The 20293-nt window shown below is 40.7% G+C and overlaps 1 protein-coding gene across 11 annotated transcripts in view; it reads left to right on the top strand.

Moving 5' to 3' along the window:
* The window catches only part of DOCK9 (dedicator of cytokinesis 9), a 324209-nt gene that overhangs the window by 268503 nt on the left and 35413 nt on the right, over positions 1–20293 (top strand). For 5 of the 11 annotated variants that reach the window (XM_059903279.1, XM_059903272.1, XM_059903268.1 and 2 more), the window contains 6 exons: positions 1974–2040; positions 3428–3475; positions 6070–6206; positions 13886–14001; positions 19669–19806; positions 19924–20106. In XM_059903279.1, coding sequence (XP_059759262.1) covers positions 1974–2040; positions 3428–3475; positions 6070–6206; positions 13886–14001; positions 19669–19806; positions 19924–20106 — 689 coding nt within the window. Of the gene's footprint in view, positions 1–1973; positions 2041–3427; positions 3476–6069; positions 6207–6751; positions 6796–13885; positions 14002–19668; positions 19807–19923; positions 20107–20293 lie in introns of all 11 variants that reach the window. The other 6 variants (XM_059903276.1, XM_059903274.1, XM_059903278.1 and 3 more) reach the window with 2 other exon arrangements.

The raw sequence follows: 20293 nt of genomic DNA, 5'->3' as shown, positions 1-20293 counted from the left end.
GTTGTTACACTTTTTTCCCCTTTATAATTAGAATTTCTTTGTGTGTCTCATTTAAGAAATCTTTACCTACCCCCCAGGCTCTGAAGATATTCTCCTGTATTTTCTTTAAAAGCTGTATTATTTAAATTTTCACATTTAAATCTTAGTACCTACCAAGCATTGGTTTTTGTGTATGGTATGGGGTGGGGGAGAAATTGCCTTTAGAATAGTTCCCCAGACAGATAACAAAAATCAGTTGTGTAACTAGCTCTATAGCTACTCTTTCCTTTATCCCACATTTAATGCGCACCTTCTACACGCAGGGCCCCTCGCCCTCTGCACCTTCTTGTGCCTTCTTTCTCTGTAATAGAGCTTAGCTCTGTCTTCCCCCCTCCTCAGCCAATAGTCAGAGCACAGAGCAAGGAAAGGCCATGATGGTACCACCTGGCTGGCCAGCTGGTTCTGTCTGCTGGCCTCAGATGTCTGCAGGTTGACCCCAAGAGGCCCAGCATCCAGGGAACTCCCTGGGTTCCCAACACACCAGCCTCAAGTAACCAGAGTCTGTCCCTCTGGTTTCTAAACTCGAAACCCCCAAGAGATGGAAGCTCCCCGACCCACCCTCTGGTCTAAGAGGCCAACCGTGGCTTTCAAAATCAGGTGCACTTGATTTAAATTGCCATTCCACCGGCATTCTCTCAGCTGGTAGTTGGGAGAGTTACTTAGCTTCTCTGAGCCTTCATTAGTTCATTTGTAAATGGGAACTCTGCCCCAGATCATGGTGAGGATTCGATGACAGGATATATGTGAAATCATGAGACCTAGCACAGTGCCTGGTGCATAGCCAGGTACCTGATATGTATCCCACGGCTTCTCCCGCCTGTCACTGTTCTTGACAAGTGTAGAATAAAAGTCTGTTGCCATGCATCTTCGTGAGCCTCCAGCATCTCTGTAGCCGCCCTCTCGCTCATCTCAGGCCCCAAAGGCTCAGTGGCTTTTTCCCTGAGAGAAATCTTTTAACACATTTCTCAACTGCAATGTAAAATGTAAGAAGGCAAAAATGTTTAACTATCACACGCTAACACTCTTTGTGCAATGTCGAATGGTTAAGAGTCATACACAGAGAATGCTTTCTGTAAGTGAATTTGTAGGATTTGCCTTAACTAAAGATGTGCCCAGTTGCTCTTGATAAAGAACAGGTGTGGTTCTTAACCACTGGTACATTGTACCATCGTGCTAGGAAATAGGAACTCTCATACACTGCTTATTTGGAAGGCTATTTGGCAATGTATGTCAAATTTTAAACGTACACACTATTAACATGGCTAGTTCACTTCTAAGAATTTCTCCTACAGATGTAGTTGGATGAGTGTGCAAAGACGCATGTAAAAAGGATTTTTACTGAAGCATGATTTATAATAGCAAAAAATTGGGGGGAAGAACAAGTAAATGTCTGTCAGTAGGGGAACTGGTTAACTCAATTGTTGTACATCCATGGAGAGGACTATTATGCAGCTTGGAGAAGACTGAGATAGATCCAAGCTTTATTGCTGAATTAAAACTCAAAGGGCAAAACAGTGCCTGTAGGATACATGCTTCCACTGCAGTGTGTGTGTGTGTGTGTGTGTGTTGGGAAGGGGTTACCTACGTACATGTAAGAATTTTCAACAGATTCTCTGCTGGGGAGGGATTCTGTAGTGGGTAATTTTCTAGTCCATTTAAGAGCACATTATGTATAAGTTAAATAGGTACCATGTAGGGCTAGATGATGCATGCTGAAATTAAAGTTCACATGTTCAAATGTAACTTCTTTATACTGACTAAGCCTGTTGTGCATGTTACCCATTATAATAGATTAGTCACTGTGGTTTATCCTTTGATCAACTATAAAAGGGGGCCGAGGAAAGTTTGGAGGCCTACACTCTGAGGTCTCTTCCCATCTTATAATGTATGAAATACGCATTATAATTCTAATCAAATAAATGTTTACTTTCCAGATGCTTTGTTTACATATTGGAACAAGGCCTCAACATCTGAACTTATGGATTTTTTTACAATATTGGAGTGAGTAGTTTCGTCTTTGCTCATGGACTCTTGATTTTTCCTGGCTAGTTAAGAGGTGTGAAGAATACAGTGCACCGACAGTTGAACCAGGAATGCAATATATATTCACATCCACACTTATCCTTAAGCTCTTTCTCCTGGACCTAACCCCAACACCTCCTCTCAGGAGCTCATGACCCAGTGGACAGCGACAGCCCTAAATGATTAGATGTGTGATTATTGTAGATGACAGGTTACTACTTGGGCGTATAAGCCATTTTAATAAAATAGCACAAAATTTATTAGCTGAATTCGGTGGATGCTGTTCAGAAACTGAGACATAAAAATTGCTACAATTTAAAAATATATAATAAGTAAAAGTGAAATCTTAAATACAGTCTATATTATTTTATCACTTTAGTTTAAGTTTCTGTTTTCCTTTAAGCTTTTTACTTTTAGAAACACGAATCTACAATCCCTTATCCAAAACTAGTGGGGCCAGATGAGTTTTCAAATCCAGACTTTTTTGGATTTTTGAAAAACTTACGTAGAGAGTATATTCTACAGCACCCCACAGTCAAGCACATGATTGTTTCTGCAGTAAGAAGTTATTTCTGTGTACTATGATTGTTCACAATAGTAGGTTAAATCATGACCAGGTAGCTTTACCTCTGTTAGTTGGGGTCATGATTTGCTGCCAAATGTGTTTGCACGAATTCGGGTGGAAACCCATGGTGTTCAGAGCTTTGTGCATTTTGGAATTACGGTCTTGGTTCCCAAATTCATGGTCACTTCCTCTGCTGAGTTAAAGGTGGGAGTTGTCACATGTGAGACAAGATTCAGCGCCAGAAGAACTTACTAGACATTATTTTAACTGCCTCTTATTAAATATATGATTTTTAAAAAAAAAAAACAATGTTGTAAATAAAATACAGTAAAATAAAACAAAAAAATACATACTTGATGTCTGTAAGGAACCAGTCCATTTACTTGAATCAAAAAAGAAAGCTCCTTACATAGGCTGAATGACAACGAATAAGCAACTTGGAACAGTGCATATGGTTTCCACCATCCTTCTAAGGCAGATGTGGAGTAAATATCCACACCCGAAGTCAACAGTCAATCCTGTCGGTCCTGGGCCTTTCTTCTGTGTTGCTCAGACCAGCCACCATGGCACTGACAGCAGCACGATATGCAATATACGGCCTCCCTTGCGTTTGATCATTTTCTCTGGGTTTAGAGGGACCTTCCAGAGAATTTCTGAAAACCGGAAGTAAGGGGCTAGTGGTAGATGTAAGAGTTTATTGAATATGTTACTGTAAATGGGTTTAAATAAAGCAATGTGTCAAAAATAGTTTTATCTCCAATAACTTTATCGCTCCCTAATAATCTTTCATGCTCTCCACAGAGTCTGCTTGCACCAGTTCCAGTACATGGGGAAGCGATATATTGCCAGGTACCGTGGGAGTTTTAGTTTGAAGTGTTGTGTCATTCTCTGTGTTGCTTGGATCCAGAAGTGTGGGAACTGTTGTCTGTGGGGATTGGCGGTTGTAATTCTCATAAACCTCCATGAAGACAGTGGCAGGTCTTTGGATTGCTGCCATGAAATCTGGTGGCATCTTCTGCCTATGTTCCTACGTTCCTTCTGTCTTGTTCTGTCTCAGGCATACCTCCTGGAAAGATTTTCCTCCGTGGCCTGTTGCTGCACTTCTCCGCTTCCTTCCAAATCCTCCCTCGTGCTCTGTTCCTTCTGTCTCCTCTTTCTCTTCTCCCAGTTCCTCTGGCTGTGTCTTCCCTCTCTTTCTTTTTTTCCTTCCTCAATGATCTCTCTTTCCCTTTTTTGCTTTCAAAGGTCCTTTTTTTGCCATTCCACCTCCCAACTACAAAGAGAGTAATTTCTCATCTAACCACTTTCCTCCTTCATGAAAGAATGTTTTCAGTCCATCTCACATCTGTTTGGACTGCCGCAAAAAACCATCTCTAAAATTGAGCCTTTTCTCCTCTTCTTCTGAATAAGCTGTCTGTGCCCTCTGTTGCTGTCTGACCGGAACTCTCTGCTGAGTATCATAGACCCTCACTGCCCCGTCCCAGCCGTCCTCTCGGTCCCGCGCCGAGTTTGAGGAGAGCTGGACGCCCACTGCTGCAGCCGTGCAGCTCCTTCTCTGGAGGATTTCCTCCCACTGCCTCTTGTCCTTAGCGACTTCTTACTCCTTCCCTGTTGCCATTCAGTGTGTCTGTGTTTGTTTTCTTCCGTTGTTGTGTATCCTGTGATAATGTATTCATGGGGTCTTGGTCTAAGCATCCTATTTTCCTATTGTTATTGTTGCTAAAATTTAATTATAAGTAAACATATTTATGTTTTAAGAAAAACTTTAAAATTTAGTTGTCATTGAGGTTTTTCTCTTATCTATAATTCTGCTTTACAACGATGAAATAGGAAATAGATTTTTAATAGACTTTCTATTTGAGTGTCAAGATTTCGCTCTTTATGGTAACATTGTTTTTTTTCTTGAGATATTTGAGAAAGTTTCAGAATTGTGTTTATGTCAAGTAAAAGTATGTTTTCTTTTAAAAAGCAAATTTAGAGAGACTGTATTATGCCTTCTTCCTATTAATACTTTCTATTTTTAATTGAAATGTGGTGGCACTTAACGTTCTCTAATCTTAACTCTTATTTTTTATCGTAACAGTAATTTTTGCATTTGAGTTTTTTGGGTACTAAATGCAAATATATACAATGTGTCCTTATATAATAACTTCATTCTTTTTCACTTTGTCCCATGAAGATGGGCAAACAGTATATCTGCAACAGAAAGACACTGCTGGGGGAGCTTCACACCCTCTCGCGGTGTCACCCATGTCACAAGATGGCATTTGGAAAATGTGGTGCAAATAGAATAAAACGCCTCAGAGCTGAACATGGTGAATGTGAAAAGCTGAAGATTTCTGCCCCAACAAACTATTTTGGAATTGGATTTTGTGAAGCAGTTAACTTATTTTTTCAATGTCTCTAAATTTAATTTTTTTAAAGAAAAAATCTTCTGACTTCCTAAGCACCCTGTATATATTTGCATGTAAAAGTATGCTTCATTGGACTGTCTTAAAAATAAATGGGCATAGATAGGCGGGGTGGAGGATGGTGTTACTTCATAATATGCACAGTGGAAAGACGTGCCCTGTTTTATAAAAAATTGCCATGGTCTCTGCTGCATGTGGAAGAGATCCTGAGTGATGATTTAAACGTTGTCAGTGTTTGCCCTCTGTGGTGGTCCGGTTCTGTGAACACTGTGCCTTCTCATTGTGTCACTTTGAAATCACCCAGCAGCATGTTGCCCGATGATATTCCATGCATGTCCTGTTCTACTCCACACAATAACACAGTGAGGGAGACGGTTGGCTACGGGACGGGGGACAGGTGTCATTCCAGCGCTGGTCTCATTTTTCATCTGCTCTGGTGATGGTACACAGTAGGAAGTTAGCTGTTTGATTGCTAATCCAGATCACTTTTCTATTTTCTTCACTTGACTGCTGACAAGTCTAACAAAGGTTGTGGCTCTTCTCCTCCTTTCCTGGGTAAGAATAAAGGTGTTAAACCGCCTCATATAATCCTTCCCATTGCATGTTTGTTCTCTGTTTCTTCCAATGCATTATTTTAACTAAAAAAAATTTTTTTTGCTGTTTAATAACATACATAATCCAAAAAGATTCGTGGTGTTTTGGCTGTTGTCCAAAGGCTGGTCATTAGCACCACATTGGACTGATGCTCACCTTTTTAAAAAGTAGCATCTCTAAATGCCTTTCCAAAACTGAAAAGGTCTCTGCTTTGGCCTGGTTTTTGCTCCTTCGTCTTCAGATGCTTTGCTGTGAACTCTGCAAGTGCCGCTGCCTGTGTGTGTCTTTGGCTCATGTGGCCCCAACAGGCTCCTCTGTGCTTGGTCTGTGCGTGGCCAGTCTCCTTCGTGCTGTGTCCTGGCCTCACTAATGCTCCCCATCTCGCTGCAGTGTAACAAGTCTAACTTTTGCTTCTATCCCATTTCACTCATGTTGCAGGAACCAGGAGGGGTTGGGACCCATAGTTCATGATCGAAAATCTCAGACATTGCCTGTTTCCCGTAACAGAACAGGAATGATGCATGCCAGATTGCAGCAGCTGGGCAGCCTGGATAACTCTGTCACTTTTAACCACAGTAAGTCCCATGACACACCATCGTAACAGCCAGCCATCCCATGTGACAGTTCAGAGGGGAGAGCCCCTGGCCACACCACACCACATCACCAAATTGACTTTTCTTCCAGCTCAGAGCAGTAGGATGAAGAGCTCGTGGCGCAGTTCCCTTCCTCGGAGGAGAATGACATAATGTGGGACGCGGTCAACTACAGCACCAGACCTGAAAGCCTAGACCCCTTTGCCCCACCCCATCTGCTTGGTGTTTTTAAAACAAAATCTGGCCTGATAGCCAGACATTCTCTGATATTTTTAATTTAGTATTTTGATTTGTTGCCAGTAGCCAACTTATCATCAGTTTTCCCCGTGTGACTCCCAAGAACATCTGGGGCAAGTTCCTTTCACCCTCCTGACCCCATGCGTGTAATTGATCAAGCGTCCACATTCTGACATTCCAGCCCTGAATGTATGTTAATCGTTAAACTGCCGTGAAACCGTAAAGCCCGTGAATCAATGTGTGAGGGTGTGGAAAAGCCAATAACAAAGTGACTTTTTCTGTGTTTTCAGTGTGAGAAAGATATCAAGTGTGCTTGGAATTTCTGTAGACAATGGTAAGATTTAATCAGGTTGAAGTCTGCTTACGAGGCCGCTTCACTTGCAAACCGAGACTTCTTGTTCATCTCGCCTTCCTAACTTTGGGGCTTCCTAACTTCACAGTAGAGACTTTGCCAAAACATGGGAGCATATCTTTAATTTAATTTTATCAATTGCCAGAGGGGACATAGCATCATGTGCTGTTTCTAGAAATCTAAGTGTTTAGTCTTCTTAAGGGTTTCTTGAAGCAGAAAACCTAAAAGATATCAATCATGCAGCACTTTATAAACTAATGTCATCATTTCTGTCAGTGGTGTGTTCTCTAAATTGTCCCATCTTTGCTCCAAGCATGACTTAGCTAGTTATTGTTCTATCTAGACAATTATTTGTCTCATTGCAAGCAGTGTCTTTAATTCATGGTTAGTAATATCTTCTCATCATATCTAATCATAAGAATTCATTCCATTCACTGTGATTTCTATACCTCTTTCTTAGTGCAGGCTAAGAGCATAGACGATATATTCCTGACACCTTAAATTGAGAATAGTTCAAAGTAAAAATGCTGAGGAATCAAAATATGGCACCTTCCCACTCTTCCACCCCCAAGAAAGTTAAATGTAGTGGGTACAGTCTCTCTTTATAAAATTCTAGGCTTAATTTAAATCAATATTATGTCAGTCTGCCACACACTGAATTGGTAGCCTTCAAATGCTAGTTCTGGGTTCTATACTTAGCTGTGGAATGTGCGTTAGTGACACGTCTAAGGCTACAGAACTTGATTTTTCAACATCTTGTCTGTTAGGGCTGTTTTAGCTCTGCAGACAAAGGGTTTAAACAAACAAAACAAGGAGTTTCATTATTTTTAGTTTTTATTTCCTATTTAGCAAAGAGGAATCAAATTCCCACTGTTCTGCAAGACCTGCTACATTGCCTTTGCCCAGATAATTTATAACACAGGGACTATCAATACTTCACTATCAGTTGAAATAAATGCTTAAACTTTAAAGCACTGTAAAAAAAAATCATAAGCAGACCAAGGCCCCGCCTCCAAAGATAATCATGTAGGAAACATAGAAAACTAACAAAAATAAACTGAATGATCAACACACGAATAAATAACCTTAATCCACCAAGATATGCAGCAACCCCTCCCACTGCACATGGATTTCGCGGTGGTGGTTTGAATTGGAGGAGAGAGACAGCTGGCTGTGTTCTACTGCCAAAAACCCTATTGTTAACATGGTTGATTTCCATCCTCTCTTTCTGCTACCCACAGAGAACCTTGTCCTTCCTGCCCCTCTCCTCTTCCAACCCGAAGTTTTTCTTTAGTCAGTTTTCAGTGACACCATTCTCCATCAAAGTTTCTCCTTTTGCCTTCCCACTCAAGAGTGTGTAGCTGATTATTTTAGCCTTTTAATGTGTGCCTACAATTCCCGCTCACCCCGAATAGCTTCTGATGTCTCATAGTCCTTGCATCTTCACCCTGAACTCAGTCTTCACTTATATCTCTAATTGTGATTTTGTATTTGGGAGGCTTCAGCCTCTACCACCATTAGCTTTTTGAGTTCCAAATCGTCAACTCGGCCAAAAGCCACAGAGAAGGGAGTGTATACTGTATGTATACATGTGTTATGTGTGTGAACTCATACATACATGAGTTTTTACATCTTTACCTAGGTATTGTATGGGAAATTTGTAGCCACGTATGTCTCTAAGAAAATTCCTAGTTAACGAATACAGTACCTTCTGTTGGGCCAACCAGTATGACAGAGATCCAATATGTGAGAGACTTGCTGGGATGCCAGAGTGTAAAATGAATTTATTTTGGAAAAGAATGAAAATAGGAAAAGTCCCCTCCTATACACCTGAATTTTTCATTTCCTTTCTCTGAGTAGGAAAGGCTTTGTCAGATCTTAACGTGACCAGCAGGGGGCAGCAGAGGACTGCGAGGAACTTAAGCCAGTGTAGGCCAAGCCGCACCGTCTCCATCACCTATTAACAGTAGGACACGGGAAAAGACACCACACGCAGCACACATGTAACGCTAGCGGGCACTTACCCTTACTCTTGGATTTTTATAGGAAATAATGAAAATGACAAATTTCACCGTGGCCAGTGGTCTTAACTATTTTAAAAACACTCAAAGTGTAGGAGTTTGTTGTTTGGGTCATTGCCCAGGCTTATAAAAAGTAAATGTTTACAACATTAAGGCATTGACCTGTTTACTGCAACGTATACTCATTGTGTATCAGTAGAAAAGACTTGTGCCAAAGGACAAATTGAGAGTGATAGGTGCTCGGAGAATATTTTATATATTTTATATAAACTGAGTGATGAGGGGAAAACTAAGTGAAACATGTTTGCAAATAAGTGATTCATTTGCAAAAAATATAAAATAACAGTTTGTATTTACTTTAATGTTACGTATTGTTCTAGGAATATGTTAAATTCACTTGCATGATAATCCGTATTTCCCATTGGTGTGATGGGAGAGAAGCCAGCCGAGAGGGAGAAACCCTTGAAGAAAACCTGTATTTCATATAATTCAGTATAAGAGACAGTTTAAGATCACTGGATTAAGTTACAGAGAATTAGATCTCAGGTGAATATGGGGAAGCATTTTCTAACTGGACTACCTATTAACTAGTACAGGTACTGGCAGCTGGAGATGTGAAAACAGACTGGATGAGGACCCACTGGGGATACTGTCCAGGTCATTTAAGCATCATATGAGGAGTTAGACGAGATGGCTTGTTCAGACCCCATATAATTCTGATATTCTTTGATATCTATGAATCTCAAATAAGAAACAATATAGATGATAATTAAATTCCTTTATTGTAGATAATATTGAATCAATATAAAAAATGCAGGGGAGTCTCCAAAGTAAAATCAATATTTTTCAAAAGTTCTTAAGTGTGGATGATATATCTTTTAAAATAGGTGAAATGGGCTTGGATGCTTTAAATGTCTATACTCAAGATAGTAAATAAAATGTCTATAAAGCCACATTTCCTTGATTTGGAGATACATTTTTGCCCCTTTGCTAGCATTTCTGAAATCAGGATATATTTTACAGATTTAGCAGATCTTATCTTACAGATATATCCTGAATATTACATCTAACATGGTAGCCTGTCATTGATTGGTGCTTCTTGCAATTGATAGGGTTTCAGAGTTGAGAAAACCTGACACAATGCCCATTTAAAGTCGGTCATTTTTTGTATTTTTAGTATCCTTAAAGAGGACTTTAAATTAAAAGGTATGATATGCTTAAACCAAGTGTTGTCACAGTTTGGGGTCTATATCCCATACCATTTTCAGATACAGCTAAGTATCTGATTGTCTAAGTGACAATCACTTATGCAAGGTAATCTGAGACTGGAAAGCAGGTAGTATAACCATTTCCTCAAGTATAAACTCTGAGATTATAGACTAGTTTCACAAATCATTTTGAACCTATTTGTTTCTTTGGTGGTTAATCAGAGGGCAGACAGCAAATCACATGATTTTTTGCCTTGGAATGTCATTCCTTATTCTGTTCTCCACTCCTTGCCCATCTGTGGGGAAAAACTTTTTAGCAATAAAAATGAGATGGAGATCAATAATAGATTGTGTAGTGGTGGATCCATCTGATACTTTGCATAAATATGTGTAGTTAGTAAAAGCTGTAGACCATGAGTTAATATATCCAGGAGGCTAGGTCTTCTACATTTGGGGATTTCTTTTAGCAAGAAGATTCCTAGCCGTTCAATATTTATATTTTTTTCATAAAATGTATTATTTTTCTGGATTCATATTATGGGCCAGAGAAAAAAATTAAAAATAAAAACAAGAATTCTGGTTTCATAAAGAGTGAAGGCAGCTTTCAAGAAGGAAGTGCCTCCTGTGAGAATATGTATCTGACTTATTCTTCTAGCCCAAATGTCCTCTGACTTGGAAAAGGCGAGTGGCAGTGGATCAGGCTTCTGCCCTTCTGACCACATCACCTCTGATGTGGCACCTGGGAGGGAGGGGTAGTTTACAGGTGTCGTCAGCATTACTAAACCGAGCTTTTTAGGAAACAGGACTTCATAAAATGCAGTAAAGTTAGGTAAGTCTAAGCATAGCAGATGACATTAGAGGGAAAAAAATCTCATCCTCGTCCTTTGAGTATTTAAAAGATTTGGGGATTTGAGAATAAATCACTTATGTGAGTGACAGCAGAATGAAAATTGTGTACATGTGAGCAGTGGATCCTAAGGTCTCTGAAGCACCCCCTGAGGTGCCTGCTGGAGATGGCGCATCAGGGAAGTCCTTCCCTCCCTGACCTGCCTCAGTGACCATGTCAGTGCCTGTGCCCCAAGGCACCACTACCCCCTAGTGGAAGTCAGTAGGGTTAACAGTACTCCTTACTGGCCTCGGTCAGAATCTGCTTAGTCAGCTTTCAAAAGTTGCTGACCGATGCTCTGAGAAATTACTGTGTCTCTTAAGACCCCTTCTTGGGTTTGCCTGCTCAGTTTCATTTTCCTGTGTTAGCCAGTAGCAAGGTGACCATTGATTAGAGTCTTCCCTCATGCACAGCTTTGTTCCAGGTCTTGAGACAGACTGTCCCCATGGGGGTATCTTTTGGCAGATTGTCCAATCAGTCTCCGTCACTCACACAACGTCCCATGCTGCCACTTATTTTTAGGGATGTTTCAGTAACACTGCTTCAGGAACCTGCTGATTTTTGAGACGAAACGGTTTAAGGAAAAGCAAATTATAACCAATGGTGGCTAAAAGGACTGTTTGTTTTATTCTTACATGATTCGGACACAGGCAGACAGTTTTCTATATGAATTGACTCTTATTCTAAAGGAGATTAGATAGTGTAATGTAGCTTACAGAAATTTTGTCATTAATTAGAATGGCCCATTGATTATATATGTTTAAAAAATAGCGCATTGACAAATTACAATTCTTGAATTTTTCTAGACATTCAGCCAGGTATAAGTAAACTCTGTTGGAGTTCTTCAGTGTGTAGACCATCTCAACTATAATAATCACACTTGGATACACTTATCCAATAGGTTATCTAGAAAGAGAAAAGGATAGTTCTGTGCAGAGAATACAGTTAATCACCAAAGCAAGTGCCTTGTTACAGTTTAACCCAGATTATAAAACATCATTTGGGATAAATGGCAGCCCTCAATATAGGGTCCTTTTGACCTGTGTGATAATTTTGGTTGGTCTGATAAAAGGTGGTGTTTTCTTTGTTTGTTTTGTTTTTGTTTCTTGGTTTTTTTTTTTTTGGTCCTCTCTTGCCCTGATTTGTGATCACTGTAACAATAATCATTAGTTTGTTTTTCTCTTTTGTTGGCTATCTCACCAGACAAACCTTACCAAATGAGGAAATGCCTTGGCTTACAAAGGCAGTTCAGTGAATATTAGTACCAAAAAATGTCTGTCTTTCTTTCTGCTAGATTTCTTACCAAAAAAAAAAAAAAAGCAAACCAGGAATATAAAGAAACAGAACTAGCACGGTGCCAAATGTGTTCCATAGCCTTACTAGGGACACGATGACTCTGTCACACTGTGAAAATAATGCAGGCCACTCAAAGCCACCATTTTAAAAGCAAAGCAGAGTTGGATGAAAGCACATAATAGTTTTTTTTTTTTTTAATCATACTTTAAAAAGCAACTCGGTAGCTTTAGAAAAGCTTTTTGTAGTCTTTCAAAAATCATTCTCTATCTCTGACATTTATTAAAGTCAGAATAACATCATTCTAGTTACTTTATTTTATCTTAATAATAGAGATTATGGTACAGTGACCTGGATAAGGAATTGGGAGTGTAGTTTCTGGTTTTATCCCATTACTGGCCTCAAGAAAATTCTCTAGGCTTTCTGTACTTCATTTTCCTTATCTATGTACAAAATGTCCTCCTCTCTGGAGTATTAAGAAAATTACCTCCATAGTAAGTGTTGATTTGTTTTGCTCCTTGGAGAAAGACATTAAATGACGTTTTATTATATTGCCATCTTTCTTTGTTATCTAGATCAAGACTGAAACACCTTTGCATCTCTTATATATATTTCTGCTAATGCGTACCATTTCATAATTTAATCTCAAATTGTATGTCAAACTACATTTATATCAATACTAAATTGATTTTACAGCACATACAGAAGATATCAGTTTGTATTTAAATTATGATTCTCAAGTCCTCTCCTTTTCTTAAACATTTCTTTCAGTCATAGTGGCTTTTGTGCTTTTTTATTAAAGCAAGTAGAATACTATTAGCAGTGCAGTCAACTCTTGGTTATCATTCATGATTCCAACTGATAAAACAGATCCTTACTTTATTGACTTGAGACTTACATAACGTTCACTGTGTGCCAGGCACTATTCCAAGAGCTTCACAGCAATTAACGAATTTAATGCTCACCACAACCCTTTGAGGTAGATACTGTTATTATCCCCATTCTACAGATGAGGAAACTGAGGTATAAAGAGGTCAAGTAACTTGCCCAGGGTCACACAGCTAGTAAGGGGACAAGCTTGATTTACTGACCAGCAGTCTGTCCCTCAGCTCATTTTCTTTCCCTGTGCTGTGCTGCAGCCTCTGTCTGTGTGGGAAGCTTCAGAAATCTCAGCCTCCTTCACTACCCCGCCATCTTAACAGCTCAGTCAAGTGGCTCAATTGAGTGACTCCGGTCCATGTACCAGTCCTAGCTCCCCTGTTTACCAACTGTGTGACTTAAGACAAGTTGTTTAGCCTTTCTGGGCCTCCATTTCCTTATCTGCAAAAAGGGTTTAATAATGTACACACTTCATAGGGCTATTGAGGGATTAAATAAGGTGATACGTGTAAAGTTCATAGAATTATGGCTGGCACATAGCAAGTGCACAATAAATGTTTGCTGCTGTTACTTCCCTCCCAGAGCTGAAAAAGTCATAATTAAATGGAAACATTTTTAGTACCTCCTTTAACTGCACCCCCCCCCCCCGGAAAAAAATGGCAAACAGGGAGATAAGGCCCTGAAGGAAGCCTTCTGGAAATAATCAAAAGTTGACTGTGACTATACCGTCCGCCAGCCTTTCTTCTTCAGCCGCCGGCAGTAACCTTATATTATGATTCATGCAGGCTATGGCCACTCGGACGCAGATGTTCTCCACCAGTCGTTACTTGAAGCCAATATTGCTACTGAGGTGTGCCTGACAGCTCTGGACACCCTCTCTCTATTTACACTGGCATTTAAGGTTTGTATTGAACAGCTGTTCATGGTCAGAGCCTTACCTTTTAAATTCATTCTGCTTATTTAACTGAATCAGCAAGAACTTCTTATGTTGTATTTTTACTGCAGCAACTGTTTTTGCCCCTGTAAGGAAACCATTAATCCTTAAATTCCCTTAATGAAACCGTTCCACTGTTAATGACTTGAATTCCCTGAAATATAATACAGCTTAACTGGTCAGGGTGTGCCACCTGCTTGCAAAAGGTGGACACAGTCTCAGGAGGTGGTTAACGCTTGGCCAGATGAAAGTGTTTACCGGGGAAGGTGGCTTTGCTGAGCCCTCGAGAATGATAAATACAGGAACCTAATTGGGCATTTCTGCCTCTACTATCTTTAAACATATCCACAGGTGGTAGCAATTAAAATTAGATGTTTATACGTAGAGGAGCAATACCTAAAAACATTCACCTTTTCAATTTTTTTTGGATCTGTTACTAAATTAAATGATAGAAACATTTCAAGTATAGAGACTAAAAAGTGATCTTGGTCTTATTTTTAGGTTTTAGCAAGTAACATTTAAGTAGGTTCCTTCTTGTTTTTAGGAACCTAACCCTTCCCATTCTCACTCAATAACTACTTCCATTTCCAGAGAAGCTGAATTAGTGTTAATATGCTCTGAATATGGAATCAGTATGTTTACTTGCAAGGGTATTTGGGAAACATACCCAAAGTCAATCTGTGCTTTACTCGTCTCCTCTTCTCATGAAGCACATTTCTTTATTAGAGTAAAAATAGTTACCTGATATCATGTTGCTTTATTATAATTTACCTCTGTTCTTAGCAGCCATGCCACTCATGTCCCCAGCAAATGTCATAACTAGGAGCCCAGCCGAGAGGTGAGGGCATACAGATCTTTAGGATGAGTATGGGGACAGCAGTGTCTTCTTACGTGGAGCCTTACTCTAGTGGCCTTCAGTCACGGTCCCCAGGCTGGCAGCAGATGCAGGCCCTGAAGCTTGTTAGAAATGCAGGTTCTCGGGCCCTGACTGAATGAATCAAACTCTGGGAGCGATATGTGCACAGACAGTATGGCCTGAGAACCACTGCTCTACTAGAACCATGTTTTGAACCTCCTTCGGTTTTCTTTTGGAGATTTTTAAGTAAATAGGCAGTGAAATTTGTAATGTGAGCATTTTCCCTGGATGACTATATCAGTGCTAACCGTGCATCCGTAAGTTCAAGACAGTAGTTGGGACACTTTCTTCCACTCTCTGCCTGGGCCTCAGCATATAAATGAGCAGGAAACCCCGGGGCTGCACAGCGGGTGTGGTCTGGCACCACGGGCAGGTGAGGGCACACGTGGCTCAGGTGTGGTCTGGCAGCACTGTGAGAACAGTGGCAGTTTCCTTACTGCACAGCCTGCAGTTCATACTCAACCTCCTTTAAATTGCTTGCTTCATATTAAAGAAGAGTATTTGTCAGGGTTCCCGGATCTCCAGTGTCTGGCCACCAAATAGCTTCTGACTCAAGAGAGAAACAACGTCTGATGGTCTCTGATTGAAGGCTGATTGTAAATTTGTTGGGTGAATGTCTTTGGGAAAATCACTTCGTGTCTCCAGACCTAAGATTTCTCATTTGTAAGATTGAAAAAATAGGATCTGCCTCCCAGGGCTGTTGTAGCTTAAAGTGAGATGACCCTTAGAATGGACGAGCACTCTGCCGATACAGACCAGGCTCCAGGACACTTGGGAGCAGCCACGTGTACAGAAACACCATGGGCTTCAAACCCCAGCTCCACCGTTAGCCAGTTGTTAAGCTGTGGGTGGGTCTGCTTGACATCTGTAAGCCCTGATTTCCTTACTTAGAACATGGCAATTATTCCTACTGTATAGTGAATTGATATGAAGTATCCAAAAACATCTATCCTGTGTCTGGCACACAGTAGGAGCTCAAATGTTGACTCTAGTTTAGCAGTAAGCGCTTTCCCTAGACTCACGCCTTCCTGGTCCTATGGGAAAGGGTCTGATTCCTGAGACACACAGGGAAGATTGTGTTTTAGAGCTGAGGTGATCTCTATCAGAGTCTATATGCCTGTGTGCAAAAATCTTTGATGTTTAAAGCTCGGCCCATACACACACAAACACACACACACAGACCCATTAAAAAATGGGAAGATGGGCAAATGTTATGGCATTAAAGGATGTCATGCCAAGCTGTGGGCTTACCTGGCCTAGGTTCACAGGTCCAAGAGGCCCACTGGCACAGCAGCACTGGGATCTTCCTTTGCAAATATTTACTCAGCTGAGGCATCAGTTGGAGCATGTAGGAACAATTAAATTATTACATTGAGTTAGCTGACATAATTGTTTGCAGAAAAATCTTCTTCCACAAATGTTGCCTCATCGTTACTGAGCCTCTTAATTGACCACATCTAATAAGTTGCCAAAGGCAATCAGGAAATCATGTTCTTAATGAGAGGAAATGTTTGAAAAGATTTAAGCCCTGAACCCCAATTTATTATTATATTAGCTTCCTGCCGTTTATTGAGTGCCTTCTGTGTCTTCAGTGTCAGTCCTCACAACAGCCTGGCCCAGTAGATCTTCTTATCCCCCATTTTACAGATGAGGAGATTGAGGCTGAGACAGGTTAGGAAATTAGCCCAAGATGACTACACAATTGGCCTGTCAAAGCCCTTTTTCTCCACTAAGTAAGTCACGTGTGTGTGTGTGTGTGTGTGTGTGAGTGAGAGAGAGAGAGAGAGAGAGAGAGAGTGTGTGTGTGTGTGTGTGTGTGTGTGTGTGTGTGTGTGGAGGGGGAAGGAGCTAAGCTGGGTGAATGTCAAGGTAGTTGAATGATCTCTCACACAGAGAAAAGAAAATTACCAAGCACTTAACCAGATGCTGGTACTCTGTGGGCACTTTCACATATATTATTTAATACACGAAAGGTGTGTTTTGTAAACCAAGGTGATTACATGCAGAAAAACATGGTTCTTCTCTGGCTATTTTTAAATGTCTATTAATACAGCCCTAAACCAAATCTGGCTTTTAAATAGTTGATAATATTTTTAATGTACTTACAAATTTAATCTGAAAATGTATTTTAAGTAATTCTCTGTAGTGCCTTCTCTTGATTTGAGGTGCATGGTGAGAACCAGCAAGTACATGATGAGAAGGATCACTGTGAATGACCAGGGTGGGGAGCACGTGGATGATGGGGGTCAGCTAGGGAAGCTGGGGTCCGGTTTACACAACCATGAGCCTGGGGTTTAGGGCATCTTGGTGATTGGTGAGCCTCTGCGACAGAGAGAGTGCTACTCTAAGCTAGATTTTTTAAGTTATTCTATAAATCAGTGTCTAAATAAAAATCAAGCCATATCCCTGGGAAGGATGTAGCTGTCTTAACATGGTTCCAGATCTCATTTTGGCACCTGAGGTTTAAGTTCGTTTTTCTCCTGTTCCTGGCTCTTTAGAAATTACTGATACTGTGTGTTCATTCTCTGAAAGCCCCATTTCCCTTAGGAGGCTGGTAACAACAGTCAAACTTGAATCCACATCAGACAATTCCTGAGAATTATTTATAACCTATTCTCCACCTTATTGCTAGAAATAAGTCATGCCTTTCACATTATTCTAACGTCTCATTTAATTTCATTTTAATCAATGAAATTCTCCCATCCTCAGTAAAAGTCTATAGGGAGACAGAGGTAGAAATGAGATACTCCATTGTTATCCATGGTTATTTATGAGTGGAAAAGTGAAGGTGATTTTTGTTTTGCTTTTTTCCCTGCTCTGAGCCTTTCTGAATGTTCAACGTTTTTAATGAGAAAGAGAGAGAGAAGAAAATTGATTGGAAAATAAGGAAGGCAGCTGGTAAACTGGGGTGTGTTCAGGACGAAAGGTCCCTTACCCCTTTAAATGAGGCGTTGTTTATATCTTTGTGTGAGTTTTTACTCCATTCTTCAACCAAGTTTTGTGATCAGAACCCAAAGAAGACTAAATCCTGAAAATGGGAAGCAAAAACCTTGACCAGAGAAAGTGAAAGGAAGGAAAATTTAACTCCAGTGGTAACAGCTTGGAGATAGGCCAGTTCAGACAGGAAGGCCAGAGGTCTTAGCGATTTTTGTATGAACCATCTCTCCTGGATATCTCCAGCAAAGAATGCTGAGAAAATAAAAGCTCACATCCAGATTCATGCAAACCTTAATCCAGCCATAATTAGGAAGGACTTTGACTCCTGGGAAAAGAACTGCTCAGAAACAGTAAACAGTAAGCAGTTCCCCAAACACTGGAAACAGCCTCTTTTTTTTTTTCGGTTGGTGAACAGCTGCTCGTGGTGGAGAATTACATCATATTCAGTTAATTAAGTCACATTTTCTGCTCATTAAATTGCTTCTCTTTCACATGATGGAATTCAACACTGTACTTCAGTGTTTCATGATATAAAGAACACTGTGGATTCCAGGTGTCCTACCAGCTGTAAGTACACCCGTGAATTACTGGACCTAAAAAAACAAAACTTACTCCTTGAGTAAAACTTTTTCTCCAACAATAAGATGAGGTAAATCTTGAAACTATTACTCCAGCTGTAATTTGCTGTGCAACTGAGCTATTTGGACATAAGTTATCTCTGTTTCTTTGGCTAAACTGTAAGGTTGGTTTGAGGTAGTGACCTCTGGACGTTTTTTTTCAATGACAGTCATTTTTGCCTACTTGTGCAGAATGCACACACTCTCCCAAACACACCTTTGTCCTGACAGGCCTGTCTGTATTTGAAGACGCAGCTCTCCGGTGTCACGCACTTGTGTCTGCATGCTGGCCTCTAGTTGGGCGACACCTCTGTCCACTGTGCATGGTCAGCAATCATTGGGAGTTTCAGCCAACCAGGCTTTCACGGTGTTAAATCAGTGTGAATTTGCTGCTGGTGGGAGAAAACCTCGAAGAAGGAGAAGTAATTAATGGTGGCCCTCTTGCCACTTCACTGAGCTAGATCAGACGTCAGACGATCCCTATACTTGACCTCAAGTCTTCCCAGTAGCTATGCAAGCTTAGTTTTAGGGTCGCTGTTTCACAGATGAGAATGGCCAGGCTCTGTTTACCTGTGCAAATCCGTGCACATGAGAAATGGTGCCTGACCGAAGCCTGTGCGTTTTCCCCCTTACCAGACTGCCTGGTGATTCATGGCTTCACAGAGTGCCTGAGAGCCTGCGGCGGGGGAGAAAACCCAGCCCTCGCTGGTAGAGAACGTGTTCCATACACCTCACTTCAGTTATTTTTTTCCAGCCCGTTAATTAGTTGATACCTGTAATGGCACTTCTCTGTTGGAATTAAGGTGTCGCAAACATTACCTCCGTATTAGTTGCTGGTGATAGTACAAATAAGTAAATAAATAGAAGCCCAATCAATACTGAGGCACAGTGGTCCTTTAAACTGTAGTAGAGTCTGCTGGGAAGTTTTAAATTAGTCTCTCCCTTAGTAGAAAAAGTGAATTCTCCAAAGCATAAATTTATTGATAAGTTTGTTTGTACTACAGGGGACTTCTGTGCTTTCCTAGAGGATTCATGGGAAGTTTGTTTAAATTATAAGTTGTCTTAGTACCTGAAAAATGTAACCTTTGAGGCTGAAAGTTGTATGAAACCGATTAACAGTGTCTGGTGTGTCTCACTGACCAAGCTGTCCTTGTGTGTTTTAAGAACCAGCTCCTGGCTGACCATGGACATAATCCCCTCATGAAAAAGGTTTTTGACGTCTACCTGTGTTTTCTTCAAAAACATCAGTCTGAAACGGCTTTAAAAAATGTCTTCACTGCCTTAAGGTCGTTAATCTATAAGGTACGTTGTTTCACCAGGGAAGGTCATTCTTGATTCTCACCCATTCTCCTGTGTCTACCTGGAGCTGAACGGAGCACTAACCTCTCTGGGTTCATTTGCTTCCTCACGTCCCTCTAGTTTCCCTCAACGTTCTATGAGCGGAGAGCGGACATGTGTGCAGCCCTGTGCTATGAGATCCTGAAATGCTGCAACTCCAAGCTGAGCTCCATCAGGACCGAGGCCTCCCAGCTGCTGTACTTCCTGATGAGGAACAACTTCGACTACACTGGCAAGAAGTCCTTTGTCCGGACGCATCTGCAGGTGCGTGTGCTTTAGCTTTCCAGGTCAAGTGTGCTGTGTGGAATTCTGTTTTAGCAGGAGAATTTTGAGTGTCACTTTTACCAAGTTACCTCGGTGTAAGTATTGAACAATCTGGCCTCTAGATGGAAAATTCAAAAGTCACATTTACTAGTTTTATTTATTTCATCCTCCACATTGTAAGATTTGG

The sequence above is a fragment of the Balaenoptera ricei genome, chromosome 18 (genome assembly GCF_028023285.1).
Source record: "Balaenoptera ricei isolate mBalRic1 chromosome 18, mBalRic1.hap2, whole genome shotgun sequence".
NCBI lineage: Eukaryota > Metazoa > Chordata > Mammalia > Artiodactyla > Balaenopteridae > Balaenoptera > Balaenoptera ricei.
The sequence above is the reverse complement of the archived record's forward strand: the minus strand, read 5'-3'. Positions and strand labels throughout refer to the sequence as shown.